The sequence below is a fragment of the Physcomitrium patens genome, chromosome 8 (genome assembly GCF_059467195.1).
Source record: "Physcomitrium patens ecotype Gransden chromosome 8, ASM5946719v1, whole genome shotgun sequence".
Classification (NCBI taxonomy): Eukaryota; Viridiplantae; Streptophyta; class Bryopsida; order Funariales; family Funariaceae; genus Physcomitrium; species Physcomitrium patens.
Window position 1 is genome coordinate 9,505,133 of NC_143417.1, and position 18,193 is coordinate 9,523,325.

The 18,193-nt window shown below is 37.1% G+C and overlaps 2 protein-coding genes, 1 long non-coding RNA gene and 1 other non-coding gene across 10 annotated transcripts; 1 reads left to right on the forward strand and 3 right to left on the reverse strand.

Moving 5' to 3' along the window:
* Positions 1-365: 365 nt before the first annotated feature.
* On the reverse strand, positions 366-1,828 carry LOC112285486 (aquaporin TIP1-3). The gene is made up of 2 exons (XM_024526354.3): positions 1,411-1,828; positions 366-1,020 (listed from the first exon to the last, which is right to left on the reverse strand). Exons 1-2 carry the CDS (start codon positions 1,748-1,750, stop codon positions 605-607), a joined length of 756 nt encoding a protein of 251 aa, XP_024382122.1. The 5' UTR covers positions 1,751-1,828; the 3' UTR covers positions 366-604.
* Positions 1,829-3,421: 1,593 nt separating this feature from the next.
* LOC112285588 (uncharacterized) lies at positions 3,422-6,007 on the reverse strand. Its single transcript, XR_016504470.1, has 2 exons — positions 5,802-6,007; positions 3,422-5,580 (listed from the first exon to the last, which is right to left on the reverse strand). It is a non-coding gene; the product is annotated as an uncharacterized LOC112285588 (long non-coding RNA).
* LOC112286197 (small nucleolar RNA Z43) lies at positions 4,424-4,519 on the reverse strand. Its single transcript, XR_002970955.1, has one exon. It is a non-coding gene; the product is annotated as a small nucleolar RNA Z43 (small nucleolar RNA).
* A 7,681-nt stretch (positions 6,008-13,688) lies between the features above and the next one.
* On the forward strand, positions 13,689-18,157 carry LOC112286058 (uncharacterized). 7 transcript variants are annotated; one of them, XM_090252495.1, is made up of 6 exons: positions 13,689-13,784; positions 15,193-16,473; positions 16,640-16,762; positions 16,893-17,006; positions 17,183-17,473; positions 17,616-18,157. In XM_090252495.1, exons 2-6 carry the CDS (start codon positions 15,253-15,255, stop codon positions 17,790-17,792), a joined length of 1,926 nt encoding a protein of 641 aa, XP_090108621.1. In that variant the 5' UTR covers positions 13,689-13,784; positions 15,193-15,252; the 3' UTR covers positions 17,793-18,157. The 7 variants fall into 7 exon arrangements, with proteins under 7 accessions (XP_090108621.1, XP_024383358.1, XP_024383359.1 ...); XM_024527590.3 differs by having other exon boundaries at positions 13,728-14,253; XM_024527591.3 differs by lacking the exon at positions 13,689-13,784 and adding an exon at positions 13,852-14,225.
* Positions 18,158-18,193: the final 36 nt, after the last annotated feature.

The following is an 18,193-nucleotide window of genomic DNA, read 5'->3' on the forward strand; positions in this document are numbered from 1 at the left end:
TCCGAATCAGAATGGTAATCCTAGTATGAGAAACTACGATTCTCAGGGCAATTGCAATAGAAATCTGAATTGCTCGAGTAGAATGTCGATTGTAGACAGTCTCATAGCTTTAGCTGTGACTTGGTTCACCATCGCCGATAAGAAATGCATGGTTTGCTGGAAAGGATACGCAACAGATAGCCTCTGTATGCCTTCTTCACCGAGCGACTCAGAAATTGTATCTTCTGTGGGGATCGAAGCACATGGAATTGAACAAATCTTGTCAAAACAAGCAATTCGAACGAACTTGAGGGAGAAGATTACGAATATTTCGAAGATGGTGATAGAGTCAGCCGATGGAGAGAAAGAGGCAAGGAACCATTGAATGCTGGGAACTCGAAATTTTACAAAGAAAAAGGAGTCCAATTACACTTCATTAATGATCATATGCAGTGAAATGCTTTCGATACAATCGGTGCCGCTGTCACCAAAACTGTTATACAGAACGATCGCATCCTCAGCGGATCATGACGTTGCCTTTCCATTGCGCTCCTGACCGTGGTGGACGAGGAGACTGGAGGTGGAGAACACCACGAGAAATGAGAGAGAATGTGATATTGTCGATCTAGAAGTCGCTGGGGATGGCGTGATGGCCGGGGGGAGGAGAAGGGGAGATGAACACGCCATCGTAGATGAGAGCAGCAAGGGCAGCGCCAATGAAAGGGCCGACCCAGTACACCCAGTGGTTGGTAAAGTCCATGGCGACCAGGGCGGGGCCGAAGGAGCGTCCGGGGTTCATCGACGCGCCGGAGAAGGGAGCCCCCACGAAGATCTGGGCGAGCACGGTGAAACCAATCGCCAAGGGGGCGATCACTCCCACGGTTCCCTTCTTAGGATCCACTGCAGTCGCGAACACAACAAACACGAGAGTGAAGGTGAGCACTGCCTCCATGAGCACGGCGGACCACGGGGTCATGCCGACTCCAATGGCGTGGCGCGCGACATCCTCACCGGTAGTAACTATCTTCAACACCCATGCGCCTGCATATCAATGGCATCTCAGTTTGTGGGTTCCAGATTCCTCGATCAGCTCATTCCCTAACCAATAGCTACTGAAGAGAAAACCGTCAAGCTCACACTACATATCAAACAACTCGTAATCGCAAAGCTCGCCGATTAAATACGCATTGTATCTGTAACCAGTCAACACTGAACTAGACACTAAAGTAGGGTGATGCTCAAAGCCATTGCAAATCACTAAATCCGCTGTATTAAGCCAAACAAGTTTTACGAATTGAGCAACGACGCGAATCTCGATTTGGTGCCACCAAATTTACATCGCAATTGGTGAAACACTTTCAGTCGTTCTTGAGAAAGTAAAATCAATGCATACAAAATACGAGGTGGATAGGGAAGAAACTGATTCATTACCTGCGGCAGCGCCCAAGAGCTGGGCGATCCAGTATAGAACGAGACGGATGACGGTGATCTTCCCAGCAAGGGCGAGGCCCAGCGACACAGCAGGATTGATGTGCCCTCCACTGATATTGGCAGTGGCCGATACCAGGACCGCAATCGCGAGGCCGTGAGCAATAGCGATCACTAGCAAACCCGCAGCGTCCATGTCACCCGCGTGAATCTTCTCGTAAGACATGACCGATCCGACACCGATGAAGACAAACAGGAACAGGGCGAGGAACTCCGCGAAGGCGCCCTTCAGGGCGTCGGCGCTGGACGCCTCATTGGCCTCGCCGAACGCCACCTTCACCATGGCTGCTGTTGCTGCTGTTGTTGGGCGATGCGAGCTTTCCAAGACGAGGGGAACTGCTGCTGGACTCGGAGCGACGCTGCGATGGAGTGTGCAGTCCGGAGCACTGGCCAAACTCTTATACGAACAGTCGACAAGACAAAATACACATACAGCTAATTCCGCAGCATTTGCAATACCCTACGTTTAGTCATGTAAGTAATGTATAATCTACATGTATTAAAACTACCTTTTTTTGTAAAATTTCAAGCATGCAACACATTGCTTTTGATAGCTGTACAGGCTTCGGAGGTGATACAGCGAGGTGCACTAATCTCTTCTAATTGAGTCACTAATTTGAGTACCTAGTCATTATTTTTAACTAATTGTCCAACTCATTCAAAGTGGCATTAGGTCTAACCAAGTCCTCCAGCTGCAGGAAGAACATGGACACTATGTCAGGTTCCCCTATATGGAGCTCAGCTTTGACCCGGATTGCACGTGTATGTTCCACAGGGGCTATTAGGGGATCTAGCTGGCAGGGTATCGACCCCCTCTAATTCTGACTCATCCATCTAGCTGGCAGAGCTTCTGCGCCGCCTACTTGTCTTCCCATATGGTTGGCATTTGAACGCCTACTGCTCAACACTGATTCATTTCATTCATTCAGTTGGACAGATATCGTTCGTCAATCGTCCCATGGTGAATTGGTCCTTGATTAGTGAACAGTCCAGGATAGCATCCTACGTGGTGGCCGCAAGGTCGAAAGACTGACGTGGAATGCCAGCTCATCGACCTGTCACCTGGGATTCGTCCACGTAGACATCACAAACAGCCAAGTAAGAGCCCAGGCCAAGTGCTCGTGGGACAGGCTTTCCTTGGATTCTAAGCTAATTTGCTACTTCCGAAAGATGTCGCTGGAAAGGATCTTTGCCTGTCGTCTGCAGGTCTTAACTCACGATAATGTAATTTTCATTAGTTTTCTGACACACATAATTTTCTTGCTTAATCATGCCTTTCTGGATCTCGATCAAACCCTGATCAGCTCTAATACTGATTGCTACGGGAATATCTCGAAGTTTCAGAATACCTCAATCACAGCCCAACTGAGGGTGATATGCTTACCGAGAGTTAACTTAGCGTAGCTTATCAACCCACTGGGAAATCGTCTTCGAAGATGTAATTGAGATTATCCATGCACAAGGACATGAGGAAGATAGTTGCGAGACGGGCTTCTGGCAAATTACTGAGGTTCCAGGCTTTGTGAACATGGTGACCGAGGAGAGTGTATTTGGACGATTACTGGACCATTCCAGTGCAGGTGGCGTGAGATTACAAGATTGTGAGCGGATTATTGTGCTGACAGCATGTGAAACCAATTTTGTACTTTCGGAATACAATTATTTTCTGGAGGTCACATCTTCGTACAAGACTAGATAACGAAGGATGAGCCAGACGTTGTACAATTGGAATTAGCTATTTTGACCCAGTTTCAGTTCACCGAATCTTGATTATTCTTTTTCAGCAAAAGCACGCTTCGAGAGTGAACTGATGGAGGACAGAGAATCAGGAACGTACTCAGAGTTTTTCCGAAGGCCAAGCATGAAGAACGAAGATGTAGTTCCATTCTGTAGTTTGGGGGCACTGGACAAAGACAACAGAAAATGACTTTCTCAAAGACAATCACACCCGACAGTGATCACATGGGCAACTGACACCCAAGTTACATGTCGACAGTGGGATTCAAACCCACGCCCTTTCGGCCCAGTACCTGAGATTGGTGCCAAAGACCAACTCCGCCACATCAACGGAAGAATACAACTTTCAAGACAAGGTCTATTGTCTGATACACCACTAGCCCTATCCTTTCCCAGGAGAAAGTTTTACATGAAGAACTGCATATGTAGGGCCATTGCTCAGTCCTACACATTGAAAAATGTTAAAGCTAAACAGCAATAATCTTGTAACTAAACGAGCTATACAGAATCTAAGCTAAACCATTGTGCCAACTTTTACTACACAATTAATCATAGTATGAAAGAAACAAAATTGTGGTCAAATGAAGACGACGAAGAGTTCAGCTTCAAGAGAAGACTGGGGATACTTCGGGATAAAATATCAATTTCACCAACATAAGTTACAGTTACAAATATATAGCTTGTGAAAGCAATCGGGAATGCTCTTTAAATTCTCCCGGATAGCTCGACTGCATCGACGCCCCTCACATGACATGTGGATTAGGACCAGAGGACTTGATACAGCACTCCTGAACTCAACGTACACAAGAGAGATTGTTAATGTCCACGCAGTGAAAACAATCCGGCTCAAGACACTCAACAGAAAGTGGACGACGAGGAGTAGTCAAGGACTTCAGAAATCAGCATGGCTACTGCCTTGGAAAGGTTGTTAGTTCCGAAGAGTGAACTTGTCGAAGCGGGTGTGCAGAATTTCGGACCAGTTATCGTGCAAGTTGGAGCCCTCCGGGGCATTGTCAAACAAGGCAGATTATGTGAAAATGGAAAATTGGAGTGGCGAGGAGTTTTGCTCAGATGAGACTGTCTGAATCATCCTGGATGAGTCACGGACTCCTGCACCTTCTGGGGTAAAATTCACAATGATGTTTGGTTCATACTTTTGACTTCGGAAAGTCGTTGATCAAGACTCAGTAGATAATAGTGAACGCTGTTAGCGCAGATGGGACATCAGATTATGGGTGGTGATCTTTTTAGAATGGTCGGCAAGGCTTGTCAGCCAATACGTTGAACGAGACCTTTCTTTGAATCGTCATAGTCCCTTGTGCATGAAGTTCAACTCAAGGATACACCAATTGGCGCTGCCGCTGTGATGTCTCCAGACAGAGTTACTGTGGATTTCTACACTACTTACCAAATCCAGTTTTCATATTTCCCACATTATTAGTAATTATTAAACGGCATGAAGAGAATAATTTGAGGTTTCCTAGACAAGGGAATTGGCCTCTCCAGCTCCCATTCTGCCCGAAAATTTTACATACTATATAACCAATTCCGGTTGAGTGAATAATGGGAACTTCAAAACACTTGCAATCTGAAACGAGAAAATAAGACTGCCAGGAACCTACAGTCAATGAAAAAATGCACGACGTTCTGATAATGACGACCAACATAGCTTGTGATCCATTGGACGGAGCGAGACTTTAAAGCACATGGCCTTTCTCCGCGTCAAATCTCCACAAGGCACATGAATGTTGACGTGACCACCAGTGAGGACATCAGAGTTAAGATTCTCAGCACATCATACTCAGGCGAACGAGACCTTAAGTAACCTCATCATCGTCCGCCTTACAATGCGAACCAAAACAATGTATATAAAAGAATATTCAGGGAGAGGAATTCGACATGGATTCCTTCCCACCAGAACTTGTATTCTTCGCTCTAGATTCTAAGTCACTAAACCCTATATACCTGGACAAGCAGTATCGTCGATAACCATCGACTACACTCAAAAATGCTCTCCAATGACACTATGCGTAAGGTAAGATAAAGACCCCAAGAATCTCGAAACCTATAACTCCACAACTACGCGACGCAGGACCATGCCTGATGCAGGGAGAAACAGTTCCAAAAAATGGAGTAATGAGGTGAATCCTGAATGGTTTTGTAGTGGTCGTGTGAGGCCGCCGTCGCCACTTCAACGGGCTAACGGCGATAAGGATTGTAAACTTTGAAATTTCAAATCTCTGCGCTGGAAGAGCCGTTCGATGATTCATCGGACGGTGCAGGGTTGGACTCGATTTATGCAATTAGGTCTTCAACCTACGCACCTGATCCTTTTAGGGTTTCTCTCTGAGTTGGAGCAAATGACCCTCGAGTGATCTGTTAATCACAGAAATTACTGTGAAGATATTTTTCGGGTAAAATTATGTGAGATCCTATTCATAATCTTTTCGTCCTGATAAAGCAAAACCTAAAATGTTGTAGTTGTTAAAGGTAAAATTCAGTTTTGTTTGCTGATAGAGTTAGTTTTTATAATTCATTTGTGTGTGTATGTGTGTGTGTTTATGTGTATAAATTTATATACATACACATGTACGTACATGTAATTATTTGTTTTTGTCTCTGCCTTTCATTGCACAATGCTGGCCAATTTTCATTTCTTTTTAATTGAAATAAATGTAATGAACTCCATTCAATGTCTTTCTTTTGTAGCATTTCTTGGTTGATTCTTTGTTTATTTGTTTTTAATGAACTCCTAATGATATTACTTTGTCTTTAAACATGTTAACTACTATAAGTATCTTTCCTTTTCAAAGAGATAAAAAAATTGGTTTTGTATTATAAACAAGAATCTAACAAGCATACTCAAATATTTTGTCGAATTGCCAGGTTTTGAAGCAATCATCGTTTGAAGTTGTTTTAAACATTGACATATTATTGATCCAAATAAACACTATCACAATGTATATAACAATGCAAAATTGTAGAAGCAAAACCATAAACTTGCATTGTCAACTATTTTCAATAATAATAATAATAATAATAAGCAAAATATATATATATATATATATATATATATATATATAATGACATAATTTATATCTCATAATATTACTAAAAATTATACCAAAAATACCAAAATAATTGTATCAAAATCACTATAAACATATGCCTATTCACAATTTGTAAAAATATGTTATTCTTTTGTGTATAGCACTCAAAGTAACAATTGTGTTGTTGTGTTATTGCACTTTCACATGTGTTACTTTTTCTCATTGTATATTGCTTTGTTTTGTGTCAAAATATTTTTCAAAATGATGTCTATTCATTAAATGAAAACATATGTAGAAAATATATATATATATATATATATATATATATTAGCTAGAAACCCATACTATTGAGCACCACGATCTCTCAACACATCCATCCATTCCCTTGTTCATCTATGCTCCTTTGTTCTCATGTTCCTTAAGTTCCTTGAATTCTCTACTTCACAACCAATCAAAATACTTCTTTTGTTTCTTTGTGTTATATCCAAGTTATTTTATAGATATATTTACATATATATATATATATATATATATAACTAATTATTCTATAATTTCAACATTATAAATGAAAAATAAATTCATTACACTAATATATAAATATATACTTGTTATCAATTTTGACATAGAAATTATAATAGAGTCTTTTATTGTCAAATTTTATACAAAACCAATTGAATTATATATCAACAAGCCTTCAAGTATTAGTTCATAAACCTTAAGGTACAATATTCAATTAAATGTTTACATATTATAAATAATAATTTGTGGTCCATTGAAAAGTTAATTAAAAATTTAGGAAAAAGTTAAATATTTATTTTTTATTTACAAAATCAATAGATCTTTAAGTTTTTAAAATATCTAAATCTAGTTGAAATGTAACTATTTTATATTATCAAAGTTGGATTTGAAATGATTATCAATTTACACTTTTTAAATTAAGAAAATTGTTATATAATTGTCTAAGTCAGTTGTATATAAAAAAGAAACTATATGTACTTACAAACTATACATGCATAAATGATGATTTTATTTAATAAAAAAAGAAAATCAGCATGTTATCTAAAAACTTACGAAGATTAAATAGAAGTTTAGGTATTCACTATTACAACTTAGTTAGGACATTTTAAAATTTTAATTATTATATAGTTTTGAGATTTCATTTATTTATACATTATATTTTTTTAATATATTTTAAAATTAAAGTTTCATTTGTTACACTTATAGAATTATTTATTTATTTATTAGGTAATAGGATGTAAATATATACTATTAAAATATAATAAAAGAATATAATTAAAAAAATAGAATAATAAAAAAACCTAAATTTTTACTAATGCAACCTATATGTTTAAACCATCATTGTATTCTTTCAATCTCATCTCCATTCTTAGCCGTTCCTTTGCTTCAAACCATTGTCTCATTCCTACTTGTTCTCCTATGCACAACCATTGTCTCATATCCAACGGTTCCTTTATTTCCAACTTTTGCCTCATTCTCAACTACCCGTCTCTATTTTTAGTAATGATTGGGAATGGAAGGTTGAGAACAAATATAGCGGCTACAAAGGTGCAATGATGGTTAAAATAGAGTGGATTGTTTAATAAAATTTAGGTTGCTTCATCATTTTTCTTTTAAAATAAAAATAAAAACTAACTAGACTTGCAACAAACTTTAGAGTTTGAATATTATGTTTCTATTAATTTGAAACTATTTATCATTCATAAATCAATTATCATAAAAAATATAAGTACAATTTAAAAATTTTTTTAGCTTTTTTAGATTTTTTTGTCTTAGAAACTTTACATTTGTATTATTATTTTTATTTTTAAATAAGACAAAATTATAATCAATATAAAATAACTAATGTGTATATAAGTTTTAAATAAATAGATCATGGATTTTTTTAGCAAATATCATTTCAATACTATTATTGTAATTTTTTAATAAAATTCTAATGCTAACAAAATATATTTTAAAGCCAATTTTTAAGTTTGTATTCTTTTAATTTTTATCATAACCTTATATAAGTATAATTTTAACTATAATAATTTTTATAAATATTTTTTTAATCTAAATCTATATATTAAGATTGCTTGAAGAGACAAGTGGTGGCTTTCATTCATTCCATGCATTCCTCTTGTTTTTCATCAAAAAACTTAATGTTATCTAGAATTTGAAAGAAAGCAAAAACTTGACTAAAACTCAAGCAAATATAAACTACTTGGACAGTAGTGGTTCTTATTTGATGTATAGATTAGTCTTTGTTTTCATCATTGCTAGAGTTTAATAGAACATGAAATGATGAAGTTCAACCGAAATGCGGCCATTTAATTAAATGTGAACAGATTCAACAATATATTATTTGTTGCATGTAAAGAGTTACACTATTTTCATGGTTGCAATTTGATTTTGCATATTTTTCTTTGTCAATCTTAGCATTGTGATTGCAATGATATGAGCCCCATTTATAACTATGATAATGATGGACATATTGCAAGTGATGGTACTTGATCACGAGTTCATAGGAGGGCCATCTCTTTTATTTTCATTTTTTGCAACTAAATGCAATTGAAGGTGAAGTTTAATTATTGAAAAAGAAGCGGACAATCAAACACCAACAAAGAGAGGTGCAAGTTGTGATGGGCAATGAAAATACAAATGGTGATGAGGCATAGTCTAATGCACATGCTATTGTGTGCTACATTGTTTCCAACTCAATGGTGTTGGAAATTGGTTGAATATGTTAGTTGCTTATTTATTTTTTATGTTATATTTGGATATAAGGTAAAAAGATATTCTAGTAAGCAGCATTTGGAGTGAAGTGGTTGTTTGACATTAATATAGAGGTTGTTTGTTATAACTGTTAATTGTGCATTCTCCCATGTGATAGTGCTAAAAACATTGTCTTGAGTCATGGTATACAAACTAGTGAAATTTTCTATTTTGGAACTGTTTTGCTTCAAATCAAATTCCAATGTAAATATTATAGATCAAATTAACTATCACCAAATTATTTTATCACACTTTAAATGATGTTTTAAATAAGATGAAACTCCATCCACAATCTTACATATATCAAGTATATCATTTATATTATATTATTTTATATTATAGGTACTAATTTTGTTTGTGCATTACTAATTTTGTTTTAGTAGCAATAGAAGGCAAAGCTAGAGGTTTCAATTTCTTTATTTCTTTAGATTTACAATTCTTAGTTAGATTTATAGGCATTGCATTCAAAATTTGAATTTAAAATTTGGTATAGATAGGATGATGGATGAAAGTTGATTGACTTCTATATATTGAGGTTGGTTTTGTTATTGTTAATTGAGAATTTAGATGTACAATGTTTGGCGGATAAGTTGTTCCAACACAAATAAAATCATTTAGATGTTTCAATTGTTGTAGGTAACGATACCTAGTCATAGGAAGTTTATAAGGTTCATTTTTTTTTTTTTCATTTTTTTTTTTTTTTTCTGCAATTCAGGATAAATGCACAATTGAATGCAAGGTGTAAGTTGTGAGAAAAGAAGAACGATAGGCATATTGCATTATAAGAAAAAAAACATATTCTAATTTATTCTAATTAGATTATTTTTCAAATTCAAGCATGTTGCGTATTATAAATTTAGTCAATTTACAGCAAGGATGGAGAATTAATATTTTTTACTATATCGTCTTTGCTATTGCAAATTTTACATGTTTCTGTTTGTCAATCTCAACATTGTAATTGCAATGACAATTTTTTTTTTATTTATTTTTTCATTTTTTATTTCTTGATTGTTGAAAGATATTATTGATGAGCAATGGAATAAGAAATTATTTGAAATTATACTAGGAAATTGTAGTGAAGCAAGTGTTGAGAGTAGATCTAGAACTTACTTGAAAGTGCTCTAAAGTAGACATTGTTTAAAGGTCAAATGGAAATGTTAATTAAATTACATAGCCGAGAGGGAAATTTGAGCAATTATTATTTTTTAATACTTTGGAGTATAGGCATGAAGACTAAAAAGGATGATTGAAAATTTTGTACTTGATTTATTTGATTCTACACTGCATGCATTTCACATACTTTGATCATCATCTTTCTCTCTTCTATAATAGAAACTAGGATATCATTGTTAAGCATGGATTTGTATAGAAATTTTATAAGAACTAAGGTCATTTTGTTATTTTATAATTTTATATTAATAGTTTTTATCTATATAGTTATATTTATAGTATTTATAGTTTTCATATTATATTTATTATATTACATCTATATATTATATCTTCATTATAAACAAAATTCTTCAAAAAAAAGTTTTATTGGAATTTTAGAATTATTATCAACTACAATAAAAATTACCATATAAAAATTTAATTGTAGGAGTTTTATTTCTTGCTTTTATATGAATTTTTTTATATTCAACTTCATATATATATATATTTATTTATATTATTTATTAAATAAATAATTAAATATTTATAAATTTTATTATTCATTTTGATTTTAAAAATATAACATTTTGGAAAATTTGAGCTTTTTATTGTGAAAAGTTGTTGTAAAATTATGTGTAATTGTGATCAATATGGATGCATAAATGTATAATATTTTTATTAAAGCACTATGGTATTATAATTTGACTAATTAAGATATATCTGCTCATTTGTATTTTACGTGTATTATGTAATTTTGCTAAATTACTTGAGTATGAAGGTTTTATTGGAATTTTATGGAGGTAAAATTTTGACACTTACAAACTTATTCCAATTATCTAGTGGAATCTGTGCCATTATAAATGGTCCAACTTTAATAATGAATTGAAGAGAAATTGCTAAACAACAACATAGAGAATGTGAGAGAGCATAAAGAAAAGCTGAAATAGAAAGTTCTAAAGCCATATATAATCTAGAGAGGATGAATGTTTTGTGTCGTCATTGTAACGCACTACATTGATTTGATGAACATTTAGTCTAATTACCAAGGGAGTTGCCATTATTTGGACAATGTTGTTGTCAAGGAAAAGTTTCTCTACCATCTCTACTTCCTATGCATTTGCTTTTTAGACATTTATTTGAAGATAAGAATGCAAGAGCAAGGGAGTTCCAAAAAAATATCTCTTAGTAAAATATTGTACATGTGTTTATGTCCTTAGGTGCAAATATTGATCAATTTGTGCTTCAAAGAAATATTCCATGTAGTTTAGAATAAATAGAGAGTTAGAGCATTTAACAAGAGGGTTGTTATCAAAAGAAGGTATTGACCCAACTTATGTACAACTCTATATTCATGATACATCATTTGTACAAGATAGAAGAATGAGACATAATCGTGGTTTATTGAGCCAAAATATGTGGAAAATTAGAGAAGTTTTGATGAAAAATAATCTATTTATTGGATTATATAGGCAAGCACATGAGATACTATCTCATGCATAAAATAAAGGAATAATGTAAGTAGATCTTATTGTTTCTTTGCACGTTATAAATGAAAGGAATAGACATCAACATAATCTTTTCATTACTTTTTAAAAAATTGCTATTATATTGCCTAAAAATGGATCATAGTATAATACACTTTGTGATATTATTATTCACCTATGTAATAACGGGCTATTAGAAAGGATTCATGAAGCTCATCCTACTTATTTGCACACATGTTGAATGTACACACACATTGTATATAATAATAGTGGTGTATTTGAATTCTTGATAGTTGCATTATTATTGACTAATATTTCTATTTGCCACTTGCCAGATTGGAAATGATTCAAACTTATTGCTTGATAATGTAGTTATCCTTCCTAATCACATGATTGTTGATCAATAATTAATGTCTTTAATTGGTGTTGTTTATCCAAGGCTGATAGAAGACAATGTAGTAAATAATGTCTTCTTAAGAGATAGAAACATTTTATCAACATGGAATGATGATGTAGAGATTATTAATGAGAAGATTATAGCCATATTTTCTAGAGTAGAAGAACAAGAATATCTACACGCCAATGAAATTATTGAAGATGGTGTTGACAACAATAATGTTTATCTAGTCAAATTCATCAAGTTGCTTAATCTATCTAGAATGACCAAATGATGGCTTTGTCTTAAGATTGAGACTTTGATGATGCTACTAAGAAATATTGCTCCTTGCTAGGAACTTTGTAATGGAATCTAATTGATAATTACATGACTAATGGATTAAATTTTTGAAGCGAGAATTCTTAGAGGAAAATTTGTTGGAAATTTGATATTCATTCCGTAGATTACATTAACTTCTACAATAAAAGAACTTCCATTCATTGTGAAGAAAAAGCAATTTCCAATCCATCTTGCATTTGTAATAATAATAAACAAATTCTAAGAACAATTGGTGAAGCACGTTGGTTTGGATCTATGACAACTTATTTTTTTTCCATGGTCAACTTTATGTAGCACTCTCTCAATGCACTTCTTCTTGTTCTATCAAGATTCTTCTTCCTAGAAACGACAATTTAAATTCCATACAAAATATTGTTTTTCCATAAGTTTTAATCAGATAAATATTAGTAATTTTTTTTATATTTTTTATTTTAATTAATTAATTTATTGACTTTAGTACATCTTTGAATGTCTTAACATACTTTATGATTTTTTAATGTAATTTAATGTTTTTATTTATTTATTTATTTTCACAAGTAATTCCTTAAAAAAATTAACTTCTTTTTTTGCATATTGTTTGTGACACTGGAATGGGTTTACCTATCCTACTTCATAGCTGAAAGCTCAATTGTATATTTTATTTCTTTTTATTTGTATTGTGTCTAAAAGATTTGATTAATTATTTGGGGTTATTAATTTTCAGAAGGAAATTTTGATTAATTATTGAAGCTTATTAGTTATCAGTGAAATTAATTATTAGAGAAACGCTGTATATATATTTTGTGGGTGTTCACAGTAAACATGATGGGCGGCTCAGCAAGACAACTCACCGCGTGGGGGAAAAGCCCCAAACCCAAATTGCTTTGCTTTGGTTCCGATCCCCAAAGCTTTGCGGTGTCCGTGAAATCGTTGCGACTAAATAAGCGGTCTGCTGATTTGGATAAGAAGCGCTATTTTGGTTGCGGGCGAAGGAGTTGTCGTAGAGCAAGACGGGATTTCAAATTCGGCGATGTGGGTGCACACCCACGATTCAAAAGTATGCTCCACGCAAGGTTCGAAAGGATCCCTTTAAAGGCACCGAGTGAAGATATTTTCGGCGCTTTTGGCGAAATTCGTGCGAGGGAACGAAACCCGTTGATCAGATCGCTCGCGCATCGCAAAGCATCCTCGCATGAAGACCCACGATAAGCCCAGGAAGTGAGCTCACAGCCCGAATCTTCTGCGTCGACTTCTCCATCCATCATCAACCGATCATCAATCGAGCATCAATGCCGATCGCCGCATCGGACCCCTCAACTCGTTGAAGATTTTTACAACACGTGCTCCATGTCCAGCTTAGTCACTCATTTTGATCGTCACGTTACGAATAAGGGTTGCGAGGGGAAAATCTGAACGAGGCCCATGCCGACGGTGATTGATTCCACCCCCTGAAGCTCCGGTCAACCTGCAAGGATTTATTGGGAGGCGCCACCGCCATGCTAAAGACGGGGGAGCAAGTAGGGAAATTGCAGGGAACGGGGATATTATTCATAGAACTGGGAACTGTCATTGGGTCTTCGCAGCTAAACCCGGAACGGTCCAAATGCCCACCCGTCTTGGTTGTTGCTCCGCTTTTTTATTCCCCTCCCCTCCATCAAGCCTCGTTTCTACGTAGTGGGTTTGATCGATCTCCACGTTTTCGTTGGTTACGCCCTCGCTTGGCCACTCCCGCACGAAAGCGGCCGCCATATGTTGCTTCATCTTGGCTAAACAGTGCCGCATTTCTGATTCGGTTGTTGCAACCCTCGGGCGTTGACGTTGGAGCCGTCTTCGGACTTGATAGGTGTTTCTTTGATTTCCCTGAGTTTAGAGGTGCGCAGTCAAGATTTTCTCCGCAGAGGTTGTTTCACAAAATACTTCCTTGATTGAGACCTATTCTTTGTTGCGAGGATATATTTTTGCTGTGAGTATCCTAGTTTTCGAAGTCGCTTGCACAACTTAAAAGCAGATACTCAAAAAAATTCTGATTGAAGCTTTTGGATTTTTGTCGTTTGCTTTTTGCAATGAACTGTTGCGGATCTTTAAGAGTAGTGGTCATGTTGCTGGTTGTGTACGTGCTGTTTGGGCCTCTCAATTCCGTCTTTTCATTCGCATGAAGCACTTGGAGTTCACATGGTGATCGATTTTGTGATAGAGCTGGAGATCGCTTGAGCGATTCTTGAAAAATCCGTTTGCCCAGGGAATTACAGTTGGACTACGCTTTCGTGCTCTGGAATTTGGTCGATTCAGATCGCAAATGTTCTATCCTTTTAGGAGCGGGGTAGTTCCACATGCATACGAAGCAAGCACAGGTCTAGGCAGACGTTTTGCGAAAATGGGATTTTATGGAGAGAATTGTGGCGTGATCTTTATGTGCCCATGGAAACCCCCGTGTTCTGCTGCAATATTCTATGAGAAATGCAAAAATAAAAATAAAAATAGATGGGTTTAGCATGTAATGAGCGTTGTTTTCGGCCTGGTATCCGCCGTAATACACTGGATCGTTTGCAGCTTTCTTGTCGTCAAAGATGATGAGAAGTCTAGTTCGTTAACCTCCCTACTCTTAGTAGAGTGTATGCAGTACTTTGAAAGGAGGATCTGGGTCCCATGGTAAATTGAAATCAAGGTTACGAGCAGTATTTGGTTTATTTGTGGTCTGTTTGCAGTTTATGTTTCTATCACTAGCCGGTCGTAGGCAGGTGAATTATGAAGTCTATTTGCTCCTCCATCTCATTTTGTTTAGAGTTTTTCTTTATTCCTACAACTAGCTCTCACTATTTTTGAATTTGTCATCCACCAGGTTTTGAGGCTGCCACAAGGAAATACTAGGCAGTCGTCTTGATCTTGAAAAACTGAAGAAATGATAGCAGCTTCAGTTGCTTCGGGCATCTGCAACTTGGCTCCAACTTCGCTCCATCTATCTAACTGCCGTGAGCGAGATCTAAAGAAATCCAGTGTTCGTCGACATGGTTTTCTTAATTGGATGCCCAAGAAAAGGAGGATTTTTGATGCAATAACATTCAAGTTGCATCACTTGGAGCAATCAGCGTTCAGTGTTATTGAGTTTACCAATCGAAGATCACCAAAAGCAGCTGGTGTGAAGTTAAGTGGTGGGAATACTGGCTGTATAAAGGAGAATGCTTCATCACAGTGTGTGTCAACTTTGGGGCAGTTGAGACAAATTTCGATTGTCAAGAATTTCCATAGAAGACCTTCTATGAGGAAGGTTAGGAAAAGTATGAACAGTCCCGTAGTTATTCCACCCGGTTCTAGAGCAGTTGGGTCCTGTAATTTGTCGACTCTTTTTGAGAAAACTGTGAAGCAGAAGTTGCATCATAGACAGTCGGAATTATCAGAGAATCGGCGCATGGATTTGGACACTACACAGGATACGAGGAAGCAGAGTCACAGGGCGTTTCTTGCAGCATTGGGAGCAGCAGGTTATGTTGTTTTGTCGCTCAAATCTTCAGCATCTGCTGCCGAGCTTCTCAGAGTTAATTTTTCGGATCCCGTCGCATCCACAGCGGTCCTGGAAGTGCAGTTTACAGGAAGCATGCTGAGGCAGCTTGAGGGGGAGATACAAACACAGCGGCAGTTATGGAGGATTACAAGTGTTAGCGCAACTGCTCCGCCAGTAGGTCAAAGTCAACAATCTCAGAGCATTGACCCAGTATCAGTGCAAGAATCCAGGAATGCGGTTCCTGAATTGATGGAGAATTCAGAAGATCCGTTTCAGGCTTGGTTAAAAATACAACAAGAATTAGAGCTTGAGGGAGAGATTTCGGCTGTGCCTTTAACTCGACCAGTGGCCCCTCCGTCGCCGGTAAAGAAGGTCGTAGCTGCGTCAGTGGCTGTAGCGGTGGCTGGGGCAGCGTCTACGGCAGGTCGAGCGGTTGCTTCGACTGGGGGTTCTGCTGTAGTAACATCCTTGACAGTGTTGCAGCAGTCTCCTCTTTCTGTCTCAAGATTTCTGGCTAGAGTAGCTCAACACTTGGGAGGTGGAAGTGTGGCTGGTGCAGTTGGGGCAACGGTTGTATATCCCTTAGACACCATCAAGACTCGAATGCAAGCTCAGAACCTGGTACGTGATGGAATCATGATTTAATCTTATCATGATTTTGCGTATGCTAAGTAACTTGTAAAGATACAACGAAGTTCTACACGCTACTTGGCACACACAAAATGTCAAACCTAGATGTATAAATTGAAGCTTTCAGATACTTACGAATGTCTTGTAACGTTTACAGGATGGTGATGAGCCCCAGTATAAAGATGAGATTGATTGCTTCAAGCAGCTAGTTACCAAGGAAGGACCGGCGTCTCTCTACAGCGGTCTGGTGCCACAGCTTCTCGGCATAGCTCCTGAGAAGGTATTGCGTTTATTTTAATTATTTTTGGCAGCTGATCGTACTTTTTACTTTTGGATAACTGACTTGATACTTGTGATGCCACTATATACAAGAGTATTTGGTGTCCATTGATTTGTGGGAAACACCGCAGGCTATGAAGCTGACAGTGAACGAGATATTGTTGAGTAATCTTGAAACAATGATGCCTGGTTCACGACTATGGGCACTAGAATTTATTGCTGGAGGGGGTGGAGGTGCTTCTCAGGTATGACAACCGAAGCTTTCAATTAAACTCACATGGAAATTCTCGTGATACGAATGATGCAACCTCCATTATCCTCTCAATCCAAAGTTTTGTCTCCCTTTCATGCGTGTATGTTGGAATACGCTGATCCCTACCTGTGGCACTTAGCACTGAGGCTGCCTCGATGTTTTTTGTAGGTGGTATTCACGAACCCAATGGAGATAGTGAAAGTGCGGCTTCAGACTCAGAAAGAGGGTGCACCCAAGAAAACCTTCTGGACCATAGTGAAAGAGCTCGGAGTCGCAGGACTTTATGAAGGGGCAGGTGTCACCCTAGCTCGTGATGTTCCAAGTTCAGCCATCTTCTTTGCTATTTACACTCTGTTACGTCAACTCTATCCTGATCAAAGCTTCCTCGCCGGAGCTATCGCTGCTATACCTGCCACCATCTTGGTCACTCCAATGGACATCATAAAGACGAGACTTCAGGTATTTTTATGGAGAGTTGGCTCACAACTCTTCTGGTGTCTGATTTTGATTTTAGTTTTCAGGATGCATGTACACGTAGTAAGTTGCGCCATAGAACCTTCCTTGCAAGTAATAGGAAAACTCATTTTAATTTTTTTTACAGAAAGAACCTGCGCCGGGAGAGCAGCAATACACAGACTGGTGGGAATGCTTGCAAGATATTGTAAATAAAGAGGGGCCGCAAGCCCTTTTCAAAGGCAGTCTCCTGCGTGTTTTACGAACTAGTCCCCAATTTGGCATTACACTGATGCTGTATGGGATTCTGTGCGAAGGTTCATAAGCCCATGGAGTTTGGCTTATTCGAAGCAGGTAGTTAAATTGGTGTCCTCATTCATTCTTTGGTGAAGGTTGTGTGTATTCAGGCTCTGTGATTGGAGCTCTGAATCGAGTGTTCACAGCTGCTTACAGTCATCGGGTATGTATATATTTATACATATATTTATAGAGAGAGAGAGAGACCAAGCTCTCCTGTGCCATATGGAGAGGATGCGTCTATTACATTGAAATCATTTGAAAAATATTGAAGGATTCTTTGAGTAGGCAGTGGCCCTTGATGGTGTACGATACCTCAATTCTTTTGTAAATTATTTCTCCATTTTGGAAAAAAATTGTAAGTTTTTACTGGTTTAATTCTCATTTTTATTACGTTTCGCTTCAATACAAACATCCAGTTTGTAAATG